Below are 12,327 nucleotides of genomic sequence, written 5' to 3' on the forward strand. Positions count from 1 at the left end.
GCGATAATAATCGGCTGCGCCACCTACAGACTTTTTTACCATGTAGAGATAATGTGCATATTTACCATGTAGAGATAATGTGCATATTTAGGTAATACCGCAAAAGTAGAGAGCAGAGATTTCGACTCTATAACAATCAGTCGGTAAAATATACCTGAAAATATTTGATTGCTATATTGGTTCTGGACGTCCGGATTGATAAGACCCCCCCCCGCCTTTGTCCGGTTGTGTCCGGTTTTGGCAAACTCCCCCCTCGTCCACGACCGGACGGTCCTTTCTGGACTACCCCTTACGGGGAGTACGGGGATAATTCTATCCTGCATGCTCTTTCAATCTCCATGTGACTGCAGCCTAAGGCCCATTTTGATGAGATTTACGCCTTCAATAACTAATCAATATTGTGGTAATATTCATGGTATGTTTTCATGTTTACCAAGCTGCATTCACATAGTTCATTACTTTGTATGACTAAAAGGTTATTCATGGTTAGAAAAACAAGTAAAGGCATCGCAGGGGTCTGATCGCGCGGGGCATTTGATATCTCGTATTAAGTAAGCAGTTTTTTCGATAATCCCTAAGCTACGCATGCGCATTATCGTTATTTTAGGTTATTTTATCATAGAGATAATATAATAGAGGAAGCGAGCTGTATATTCTTCTGTAAGTGGAAGCGTACGGTCAGTAGACAGAGGAAGACGGCTGTTTTGGTCTTGCATCACTCTCTGCTCTCTGCATTGATTGGCTGCTGCTTGACAGTGTATATAGTGGTAATTATAGTACAGCTGTAGGTATATATATTTTGCATTAGAGGCAGAAGAGGGCATTTAAAATAGCCAATCAGGATAAGAGCAGAGAGAGATGCAAGATTAACACAATCTTCTTTCTCTGTCTAGCATCTGTATGCGGTCACGGCTTGTTCGCTTCCTCTATTACATTATCTCTATGTATTTGATAGGGACTATCAAAAAAAATGCTTACTTTTGCAAAGTATCGAATGCCCCGATCAGATCCCTGTAAGGGTTCTATTCGAAGTGTTAAGCGACTAGTAGCGCCGCCCTGAGGGTTCGATTTGGAACTATATGTTTCCCCAAAGTATGCGTTCAAATCGTCGCGGTAGTACAGGGGCCGTACCATATAACTATTTTTTTGTACATCGACCTATGTTATAACATAGGCCCGCGAAGCTAAAAAAAGTTATATGGTACGGCTCCTGATGAGTTTCCAAACAATACAGTGGACTTCAAACACAAACATACTAATTTTACTTCTTTGGACGATTGTGCCTCGATAGCACAGTAAAAAATGTGGTTGGCGTTGGCCACATTTTCACCTTCCACGTATTTGCGTGAACCTTCACCCACATAATCCATTAAATCGGTCAAGGAAATAAAAAAACTCATTTTCTACGTCGTTGCTACCGCGACGATTTGAACGCATACTTTGGGGAAACATATAGATTTAAATTGAACCCTCAGGGCGGCGCTACTAGTCGCTTAACACTTCGAATTGCGGCTTTCGATATCTCGCAAAAGTCAGTATTTTTTTCGATAATTTAAGTAAAATTATAGTTGAGCGCATGCGCAGTCTAAGAATTATCTCAATTATCGTAAAAAATACTGACTTTTGCAACTTGCAGAATATCGAAAGCCGTGATAGAGTCTCTGATCGCGTGATCGTAGTGCGGATAATGAGGAATGTCAGGACGTATTCTGAATGACCGGACGATTGATTATCTAACGAACGCATACATGTTTTCTTTAGAATATTCCAAATGCAAACATAGGTATCCAAATTCGTACCATGTCCGCCGTGCCACTGCCTTATTTAGCCGGATCAGTGCCAAACCAAAGAATATACATTTTGAAGTAGTTCCCTGCTTTAACACTGATAGGGTAGTGTCACGGTGGACATGGTACGGATTTGCGTACCCATCTTTTGTACACAGCTATTTTCTATTCCAACTCAATCGTCGCTGACAACGTAAGACTTTACTCTGAATGGCCAAAATGCGATTCTAACCTGTATCAAACGCCTGTTTGTAGACCTATGCATAACAGTGTTGGTGTGGCTTTGTACAGGTTATAAAGCCATATCGATACTGCTATAATTTGGTGCACAAAAAAGCGTTTGGGACAGGTTAAAGTGGCATTCTGGACATTCAAATTAATAATGAATAAAAAATAGCTGTGGGATCGTTTTTCCTTCGAAAAATTTTTGCTTATGGGCTTTTAAAGTAGTGTGTTGTTTGTGAGCGTAAAAAAGATAAAAATCACATTTATCTCATAAGGCTACCCGATTAGAAAAAGTCTACGGCTTGCGGGAGACTACCATACGGCCTATTTACTTACATATTTTTTATAGCAATTCTTTTGTTTTTTTTGTAAATGTGGGATTTAAAAATAAAAATGATACATGACTTTTTTAATAAATTTAGCGATATTCTTAAATTTCATATAGTACCCGCCGTCTTGCATTTTAAAATAATTAATGACAGATTATTATGTCGATTTATATATCGTTTTATTCGATGATTCCAAGAACATTTTTTTACACTGTTTTTGAGAAAATACGGAAATAAATCAATGGGCGTATTTCAACTCTCAGCGTTATTTATCATCTTGCCTGTTTCTCTAACACAAATTTTATTTAAATTTAAAAGAAAGATTACAAATTTTTTTTAAAATAAATAAATAAATAAAAACCTCATACATTTAGAAAAAAAAGTTTTGAAATGCGGTCGAACCTAACTTCTAATGATTTAAAAATATTTTTATCGCGATTTACGCAAACAATCTACTTTTTTTTCAACCGTTTTTATATTACAAAAATAGAAGGAGCTGAAAATAAAACTTTGAATCTTTGTACGGCCGCAGGGGGCACGGTTGATACTTTTAATATCTCATATTTTGGTTTTTACTTATACTATGAAGGTTTACAAATCGTAATAGATTAAAAACAATTGAGCTTGAAGAATTTTTTCATCTTTATTTCATGACTTACATTGTCTTTTCCAATATTAATCGAGCATTTTAAGATTATCATTTTTCATTTTAAGTATTATAAACGACTTTTTTACAGATATTCTTCGGTAAAGCTGTAGTCTAGAAAAAAATATGTCGATTTGACTATTGGGCCCCAGCGGAAATTCGAAAACGTAACAAAATGTTAGAAAAAGTGAGCATGTGTAATAATATGCCGTAACCCGCAAGAAAATGTAAGAAAATGTAAGGAACTGTAATAGTCTCATAGATTTCGGACGTTTCTTACACTTTATTATGTTGTGTTACGTTTTCTTACGTTTTAATATGATTTACCACATGCTGTTACACTTATACTTTTTCATAATAGTTACTCAAGTTTTTTTCGTTTAAGGCAAATTTTATTCGAAAATGTAAGGAAATGTGTCTAAAAGTTATCAATGATAATAAAATATAAAAAAGTTTAATAAACTGCAAAAAACTGTAAGCTGTTATAAAACATTACAGATGACAAAACTTCCTTACAGTTTACTAGAGTTTACTACAGTTGCGTTTTCACGAGATTCAAGTGTCTTTTTAGAATTATAATGAAATGTAACGAATCGTTAGACGATGTGTTGGGTTGTAGTTGACTATAATCAAACGTAACAAAACGTAACAAACTGTAACTGTGGTCCAAAATCCAACCAAACTGTACATTACATCACAGAAAGTTACGGTTTGCTACGTTTTTTCACACTAACTTTTTTCGTTGGGGGGCATACCGATAAAAATTGGTTTTTTCGTTATTGCAAAATCTAAGTGTGCGAATGAAGGGTAGTAGTGCGGTCACTGAGGCTTCGTCTGCTCCTGAAACTTATCTCGTTACGCTCCCACGCAACTTAAGGACGTTGCCAAATTTTAAAAAATACTAACAGAATTTAATGGTAAGTAAAAATAGTAATATTTAAACTATTCTAAATCCACTCGTTTTTTTATAAATATGAGTTGTAACATTAAAAATTGAGAAATAACGCGATGAAAATATCCATCTTAACATGAGATCTTATGGGACTGCTGCTATATCAGCATTCAAAACTATGCTAGAAATAAGATATGTTGACGAAACTAACAAGGCTGATAAAAAACTGTTCAAGGAATAATCGTGCGATGTTTTAACCAACGTAATAATACTTTTTATAGATTTATTAATAAAAACTCTTAACAAATCACACATAAGGTTAGAAATTCTGCTTAGTTATCCATTGTATTCTGACGCTTTTCAGATATCGGTAATGTATAGTCACCTACTAAAAAAAAAAAAAAAAAACTAGGCAACGTCCTTAATAGCGAAGTAAATTGGGAACAAGTGACAGATATTGCGCGTTATTCGTTTTCACAACTAAGCATATTTTATTTAAGTTTTCTGTTTTAGTGGTTTCAATGTATTATCAATTGACAGCATTAATTGTAAATGTGACAGTGACGCCAAACGCTCAGTCTGTATGCTATTGTTACAGGATTATTTGGAGAGTAGTCCATTTTATTCAAACGTCACTGATGATAATAAGGACAGTTACATTATAGAGTCCACTGAACTGTTATCATATGCAATGAGAAACTCACAAGAAAAAGAAATTTCAGGAGAACAAAAGAGTTGCGATAAAAGAATATGAAAGTAAATAACAAAATAATAAATACTCTGCAAGTGTGTCATTAAATAGATATCATTAAAAGAAATTTTTTTTTATATTACATAATTGTTTTTTATAAAAAAAAAAGTTATTTTTCCTAAATACATTTTGCGTTGATACGTAAAAAATGTGATTTAATTTATAATACTTATTAGTTTATTTGCAATATAAATAAAGAAGCTAACTGTATATATTTAGGCACTTCATAAGCTTTTTGCATAAAAAAAAAAAAAATTAAACTTGACATTTCACTCGACATTTCACTTGACATTTCACCTGACATTTTACCTGACATATCACCTGCTAATTTGGTATGATATTCACACCTGATATTCCACTTGACATTTCACCTGATGATCGCCATTTTTTGTTTGTCTTTGACCTCAGCAGTATTCGTAGGAGCCCCCTTAAGGGCCACCTGAGTTTAAACTACTTTGCCAACAAATACATTTTTACTACCATTTCCAGAATTATTATTCGTCAACTAAAAGACTAAGTATGCAAAGCCGGCCACTATTAAACCAAGTCAGTCATTCACTGAGACGTGACGAGCAGAGTTGTTCGTAGCAAGGCTGGGAACCCCGGTGACCGATGACCCTATATTACCCCCTCGACTCTAAGCATTCAACCAGGAATCACCGATCCTCTCCAAGGTCTGCGCTGGGCGTACCTAACAGCTATGAAGGAAAAAAAAACTTGAGCCAACGAGAGTCTCCAACGAACAAACATCACGAACCAATCTCTACTAATCTCTCCACCTTAGATAGATCACCAAAACAACTGAGTCTGCAAAAAAAAGGTGCTTTAGACACCAGCGTCTTCAACGTTATACAAGGAGATGTTAGGAAAGATCTCTACAACTAGCTTCGAAGCTTCGAACTTAGTAATTTTTCTCCCGATAAGTCTGGGGCTTCAACAGCAGGCCAGAGAAGATCACTCTGAGGTATCCAGGCAGTCACAATTGCTGTAAACTTCAGTCAAGAAAGAGTTTACCTAAAAAGTTCACCGGTCTTTTTTAGGACAATCGAACGTCGAACTACCTTGCCAACAAATGTATTAGAACTTAACAAAGTTGACTGAAAACAGCCTTTAGGAGTTACAAAAGTCGTAAGTATGCTAATAGTCGCAAGAGGGTGAATTGGAAGGAAAACTTTAAATGTATTTAATGAATAAAATTTTAGGCGTCAAGAAACTGACGCAGAAAATTTATCGAAATTGGAACAGCAGCGTCAAAGTCGACAAGTAAAGAATCCATTACGTGAGAGATCAGCTTTTCATTGTACCCTCACAGTAATCTCTTAAATCTTTCAGATTTTTAAATAAGTAGAAAGTGTACTTGTATTTCTGTGGTAATAAAAAATGTAGAGATTAAGCTTCAGGACGTTGTTGCTCTGGTAATAAAGTTGTGAGATAAGAGAAAAAAAGAAAATTTTTGTTCTGAGAAGTGTTAGGAATAAATGTCAAATTTCTAAAAAACGTTTCACATCACATGTCACACTACGGTGTTCCATTTAGTAACTCTCGGACGAAGCCGAGACGAGGGCCCTAACAAAATGTAACAAATAAAACGTAAAACTGTACTTAACTGTGGTCCGAAAATCCAACCAAACTTTACATTACATCATTGAAAATTACGGTTTGCTAAGTTTTTTTACATTAACTTTTTCCGTTGGCGAAGCTTAATTTTTTGTTTTTTCAAGCGCTAACAGTGGTTGTTTTTTTTTTAGCCTTTTTTTGTTCAAACACTGCTTTTTGGCACATTTCCGAATTTTTTTGAACAATGTTTATTCTACTAAATTTATTATTCCTAAGTTATACATTGCATTTCCACTATCTAATTCCTAATTATTATCGTGTCGAAAAACTCCACTGAGAGATTTAAAAAAAATCAACGATTCTTTGCTTATATAATATGGTCTCTGTACTATATATTTATGATGTTGATGAATATTCTAAGAATACATGATTGACTTATACAACGCCGTATATTATATATTTCTGCTTTAACATTTTTTTTTGTGCACCACGAAGATAAAACTACTTATAAGTATTCAAATACCTCGATCTCCACGGGCAACGGGTGGCGGTTTGCTTCCGAGCGAAGCGTCATTTGTCATATGTTTAGCGATTCTCTGATTTTTAATATTCAGACTCAGACTCAGATACGCCGTTAGTCTGTCAACGCTCAACGTAGACGTCATCACCAAGTAGATCTTGATTTAAGCGGACGGCAAGCTCTTTCGTAGCAACAGCAGATCCTCAAAAGCGTGCGATCGCTCTTATTGAACAATCTGGCAAGAGTTCAGTCGTGGTCAAACAAGCTAAGCCGTTGGTAGGTTACTTCAGCGTTCATCTGCAGTCTATAGCGAAAGAGACTGAGTTCGGCAGGCTATCGGCAAAAGGACTTGCATGTTTCGACGTCGGAAGATTAGAAATTCATCTACTGATTTAAAAGTACTACTTGTCATTAAATTATCCGCTTGCTTTATGGAATCACTGCTCAAATCGGCATGTATTTGAATTCGAGTTACTAACAAGCTCACTTTTCTTTGATTTTCAAATGTAAGAAAAGTTATCTACTAGTGTTTCTTTTTTTTCATACATCTGCATTCCATTCTAAACTACTGTGCTTTACAGCAGAGATCGAAGTAATAATCAGCAAATGACTATATTTTTGTACATATTTACTGATTTCAACCACACTGAAATGTCATAAAAGTTATTTTTTCATCAAAAACACGTTGTGTATATAATCGTCAGCACGTCTCTGCTGGTTAACAATAAGAAGTTTATTTTAAATGGTTGATCTAAGATTGAAGTGTAAAAAGTGTAACATAAAGTGAAATTTATGTTGCAGACGAAAACCATGGACAGCTCATGCATGGACTATTGCAAAGAACTTAAAAAAAATAAAAATCAGACGACGTGCTCATTGGCCTCTCCTCTGCCTGGCTGTGCTAGCACCAGCCTGTCTTTGAGCGCGACACAGGGTCTAGGCAGCTCTAACTCTAAGCGACCAAGGTCCCTTTACACAGCCCACACCTACCAGGGACAGTACACTGAGGAGTCTGAATTTCGGACCAGCCAGACCCCAAGCTGGCACTGCCATGAACCAGCTGGATCGCGGTTGCACTTGTCCCCTCAACGACTTGCTGAGTTTGACCAACATCTGATAGAGTCACTACAGCCCTCCAAAGAGCAGTGGTCTCAACTATCGGCCGGCTTTCTCGCTAATATCCCAGCCATATTGTGGCGTCAGCAGCAGCACCGTCATCATCGACAGTACCAGTATCCACAGTCTACCAAGTATCTAGGCTTCAGCAAGTTGTACCCCAGCAAGGAGACCTGTGGCTATACTGAAAGTCTATCACGAGAGCATGAGCCCAAAACTGGTCTGTCCAGTGCCATAGTTACTTCTCATGGCACGATATCTCTTTGGCTGCACAATGAGATCCGGCTCGACATAACCATTGACAGAGCTGTCAGAATAATCAACTTAAAGGTCTCTTCCTTTCCTCCGCCTATTCACTTGTCAATTCCATCCATTTATCAGCAAACAAATAGTACCAAACTTTTTTAAATTTTTATTTATATCTCTATTCCCCTTCTATGGTGGTAAGTTTAAATACGAGTTATGTTATAAATACTTCTTCAAGAATACTACTTATCCATTGCTTTGTTTCCATTTCTTAAGCAGAACAACATTGTGCTATCGCTTAGTGGCTCTGGTTCCGCCTCAGCACTACTCCATCCCAATGGTCGCATATATCAGTATGGCTCACGTGTAGAAATCCTGGCCCACGACGTTCACAGAAACAATAAGTAAGTTAAGTCATCCTTTTAATTTTTACAATATTTATTAAGTTGATAACAATTATAGAAACTTGTAAATTTAAATTAATGTTTATGCCTAATAATAGAAAGAACTGAATAAACAATCTCATATAAAATTTATTCCTTAGGTATGCAAAGATGTGGTACAAAGGGGTCAGTTTTACTTCAGAGCAGTGCGCCCTTGTGTATTTGGTCGATGCCGCAGGTGCAAGGACGACGACAGATACGTTTTCAGACATGAGTCAGGTAACATTCGTAGGGGTTTAACGTTATTTAGTCTATCGGTTTTGTTTTTTATAAATTTTGCTCTCTACCAGGATTTCTCTGTGAACGTTTTCTATGCCGAGTCAAGGCATGGGCCAACATGCATCCCCGAAGCTACTGCAGCTCTGTCAGCAGCTCAGTTCTGGACTACCGACGAGGGTGTGGAAAACTGGATCATCAACAATGTTCGGATTTCGCAGACTTTAGATGGACTTGTTAGGTACTTGATTTTTTTAGCCAAATTTACCCACTGCTACTATATCCAATTAATCTGTATAGGCTTAAAATATGTAAAGTTTGCAAAACTCTTGCAGCAGAATGGGTGAAAATATGAATATTTTCTTCAAGAAAATTTCTTAAACGATCATGAAATTTTTACAGAATTGCTCGGAACAGTAACAAGTACCAATTAAGAACTTCACCAAGTAATGGAACAGCTTCATTGACAACGCCATTTTTGCATTGCACAGCGTCTCTAGGTCAAACACCTCATCTGTTCGTACGTCGCGGAGAGAGGCGCATGCACTATGATGGCACTAGCTTTATTGTAAGAAATGCCGGGCACAGTGCAGGTTTTGATGATAACAACCAGCTAAAAGTTTTCTAAACTTTTTGCCGTAAATACAGATATTAAAAACAAAAACCAACGTTGCATGCAAATTCCGTTTGTATGAGCATTAATCCATCAAATTTGATGAGAGATACTGTGTAAGACTACATGCTTTTAGCGTTATATGACAAGAATTTATTAAACATAAATTTCAAATGTTTTATGCTTGGTACTAAATATTTTCTTAAGCCATTTAATAAGTTAATTTATGAATTAGTTGTGAAATGTATGAGTCAAAACACCACACACTGGAATATTTTTTAGTGTGATTTATTTACCTTATACAACAAAATAAATGTTTTAATCACGGAATAATTTGAAAAACAACACAGTATCCGTTAAAATTCGCTTTTTAAGAGATAAAGTACTGTCACCACAATAATAACCAATCGCACTCAGAATCATAATTAAGTGATCCTTAAGATGTCACAGAAGATTACTGTATACCACTTTTGTCTTGATCTAGACCATGATTATTATACTCATAATTATTAATTTTAAGAGTATAATAGTATTCATTAGTCGTGATAATGATCATCATTATTTTCACAGCCGTTATCATCACTATTATCATCATCATCATCATCATCATCATCATCATCATTATCGTCATTATCATCGTCATTATCATTATCATCATTATCATTATCACCATCATCATCATCATCATCATCATCATCATCATCATTTTCACCATTGTCATCATCATATTCATCATCGTTATGGTCATCATAATGATAATAAAAATAATCATCATCATCATCATCATCATTGGAAGAGTCTGTATCAAAGCCGTGGCCTAGTTTTGGTCTAATTTTGTTACTGTACCTAAAAATTTATCTTTTGAAGTGATTATTGATTATTGATTAATCGCAAATTAGTGTTCAAAATTATAATACTTAATTTAAATATTAAATTAACTGTTATTTCATATAAAATTATAATCTACAAATTCAAAAGGTAACTGATTATCAATTGTAATCACTTTTATTTTACTTCTCTAGTATGTTAAAAAATTTAAGTCTTACTTAGACTTATTGGTCATCATGAGAACATTAGTTTGTTCAAGCTTTTGGTTCAATTCAACAGTTGGATGTTGCTTTCCCTGAAATTTCTTCATTTCAACTATCATCTCGTTAAGAAAGTTTGCTTCAAACAGATGAAGTCTGTTGTTGGATGAAAAATTCAATAACTTTGCTTTGTACTTTTCATAACCATTACCAAGTTCTTCAACTTTGGCTAACCCTCCAGTTTCAATGTTTTCCACAATGTATTGTAAAACTGAATAGGAGTTGTCTCCAAGGTGTTCTTGTCGAGACTTAAACATTTTTTCCAAGCCATGCTAATAGAAGACAATCATGTTGAATCTCCAAAATTCAAAATTTCAGAATTATTACAAATGTTTTTTCATACCTCTGTTGAAAACAAGCAATGATAAAAAGCATTGTCTGTTACTAATTTGACATAAATAAAACTTGCATCATACAGTTTGTATTCTCTTATTTGGTTATGGAGATTCGAACATACAAACCATTCTTTCAGTGTGACTTTGATTTTCATGTTTGAAACCGGTATTTTATAATACAATCCATACAATAGATATAATCCGAAAACTTGTTTTATAAATTCATTATCTGATAACATCAACTGTTTTGCTATGTTCAAAGATTCTTCACAGAATTCCAACACTTCTGCAAAAGTTCTTTGATATCTGTAATTCATGTAATGTTAAATGTATCATTGAAAAATAAATTCTCAACTTAAAAAAAAAGGCAACAATACTATCAAAAAAAATTTGTCTGCAAAAAGAAAAAACAAAGCAATGGGATGTTAAGGTTTTTGTCCATGTTATTACAAAAAAAATTGAAAAATACAAATTTTGAAGGTATTTCAGTTATAAATCTTTTTCCAAAACTACGGTATTGTGACATCGTTCTGATTCAGAAAGGACTTAATTTTGTATTAACATAAGACAAAACTTGAAAAAAAATTTGTATTGCAAGATGTATTTTGTAGTTTTGCAAACAGTTTCAAGTTCATAGTAATATTGCCACTAGAATAAAGTACAAAAAATAAATACACAAAAATAAGCGGAAACTTCAAATCCTTCCAAACTTTAGTAAATGCTCCAAAACTCAAACTATTCTGACTTTTGAACTGATCTAATAAATTAATGCAATCATCGTATAATCCACTTGCTACATTCGAAATGTCTTGTGCAGCCATTTCAAATAGCTGTTGTCTACAGAGACCATCTACAATTTGGTTGAATTACGTTATGTTATCAACAAATATATACGTCTATATATACTCGATGTTATCAAACCATCTTAATTTCTCCTGTTGGGGGATGGCAAATCAGTGGTATCTTACACCGTGTGAGATTAATACACACAGGTAATTAATGTACGTGAAATAATGGGTATTTATGACACGACGAGTAATTAATGTAATTAACTCTCAGAGCTAGTGTTTTTACACGAATTTAAGAATTTGGAAAACCTTAAATTATTTATCATACCCTCGTGCAAAACAATATGAGTTGTGATTACGAGTTGATTGTATTCCCTATCTCAAGTTATGACGTCAATGATGACGTCATTCTAGACATCGCAAAATACGTCATTCATGACGTCGTGAATGACATCACATTGACGTCAATGTGACGTCATTTGCGACGTCGCAAAAAACGTACTCCACGACGTCTCAAAAGACGTCATTTACATAGGTTGTTGTTTAACAAAGGGATGTTTGAAAGCATTTGATGGCCTTGTAGGTGCTACCATCAGAATGGTAACACTAAAACCGGGAGGTTCAAGTATTTTTTATAATAAAAAAAAAATTTTCTCAAATAGGGAAAAAACTTTCTAAATTCCAAAACTTTTAGAATCCCTCTGTTTTGGTGTTACCATCTTGATGGTAGCACTTACAAGGCCATCAAATGCTTTTAAACACCCCTTTGTTAAAC

The 12,327-nt window shown here is 34.9% G+C and overlaps 2 protein-coding genes across 4 annotated transcripts; one reads left to right on the plus strand and one right to left on the minus strand.

The window, feature by feature from the left end:
• The first annotated feature begins 6,980 nt into the window (after positions 1-6,980).
• On the plus strand, positions 6,981-9,430 carry fest (wurstfest). Its single transcript, XM_014349611.2, has 6 exons — positions 6,981-7,105; positions 7,509-8,153; positions 8,349-8,473; positions 8,614-8,731; positions 8,803-8,969; positions 9,131-9,430. The coding sequence occupies exons 1-6, from the start codon at positions 7,061-7,063 to the stop codon at positions 9,354-9,356; spliced, it is 1,326 nt and encodes a 441-aa protein (XP_014205097.2). The 5' UTR covers positions 6,981-7,060; the 3' UTR covers positions 9,357-9,430.
• Positions 9,431-9,628: 198 nt separating this feature from the next.
• Positions 9,629-11,848, minus strand: Pbp45 (proximal sequence element A Pbp45). 3 transcript variants are annotated; one of them, XM_023392880.2, is made up of 5 exons: positions 11,686-11,848; positions 11,440-11,614; positions 10,773-11,070; positions 10,388-10,701; positions 9,629-10,187 (listed from the first exon to the last, which is right to left on the minus strand). In XM_023392880.2, the coding sequence occupies exons 2-5, from the start codon at positions 11,583-11,585 to the stop codon at positions 9,878-9,880; spliced, it is 1,068 nt and encodes a 355-aa protein (XP_023248648.2). In that variant the 5' UTR covers positions 11,586-11,614; positions 11,686-11,848; the 3' UTR covers positions 9,629-9,877. The 3 variants fall into 3 exon arrangements, with proteins under 3 accessions (XP_023248648.2, XP_089453729.1, XP_089453730.1); XM_089597603.1 differs by having other exon boundaries at positions 11,440-11,848; XM_089597604.1 differs by having other exon boundaries at positions 10,137-10,199; positions 11,440-11,848.
• Between the last annotated feature and the right edge of the window lie 479 nt (positions 11,849-12,327).

The sequence above is a fragment of the Copidosoma floridanum genome, unplaced genomic scaffold (genome assembly GCF_036245765.1).
Source record: "Copidosoma floridanum isolate Cflo_tuat_1 unplaced genomic scaffold, Cflo_Japanese_pri ptg000034l, whole genome shotgun sequence".
NCBI lineage: Eukaryota > Metazoa > Arthropoda > Insecta > Hymenoptera > Encyrtidae > Copidosoma > Copidosoma floridanum.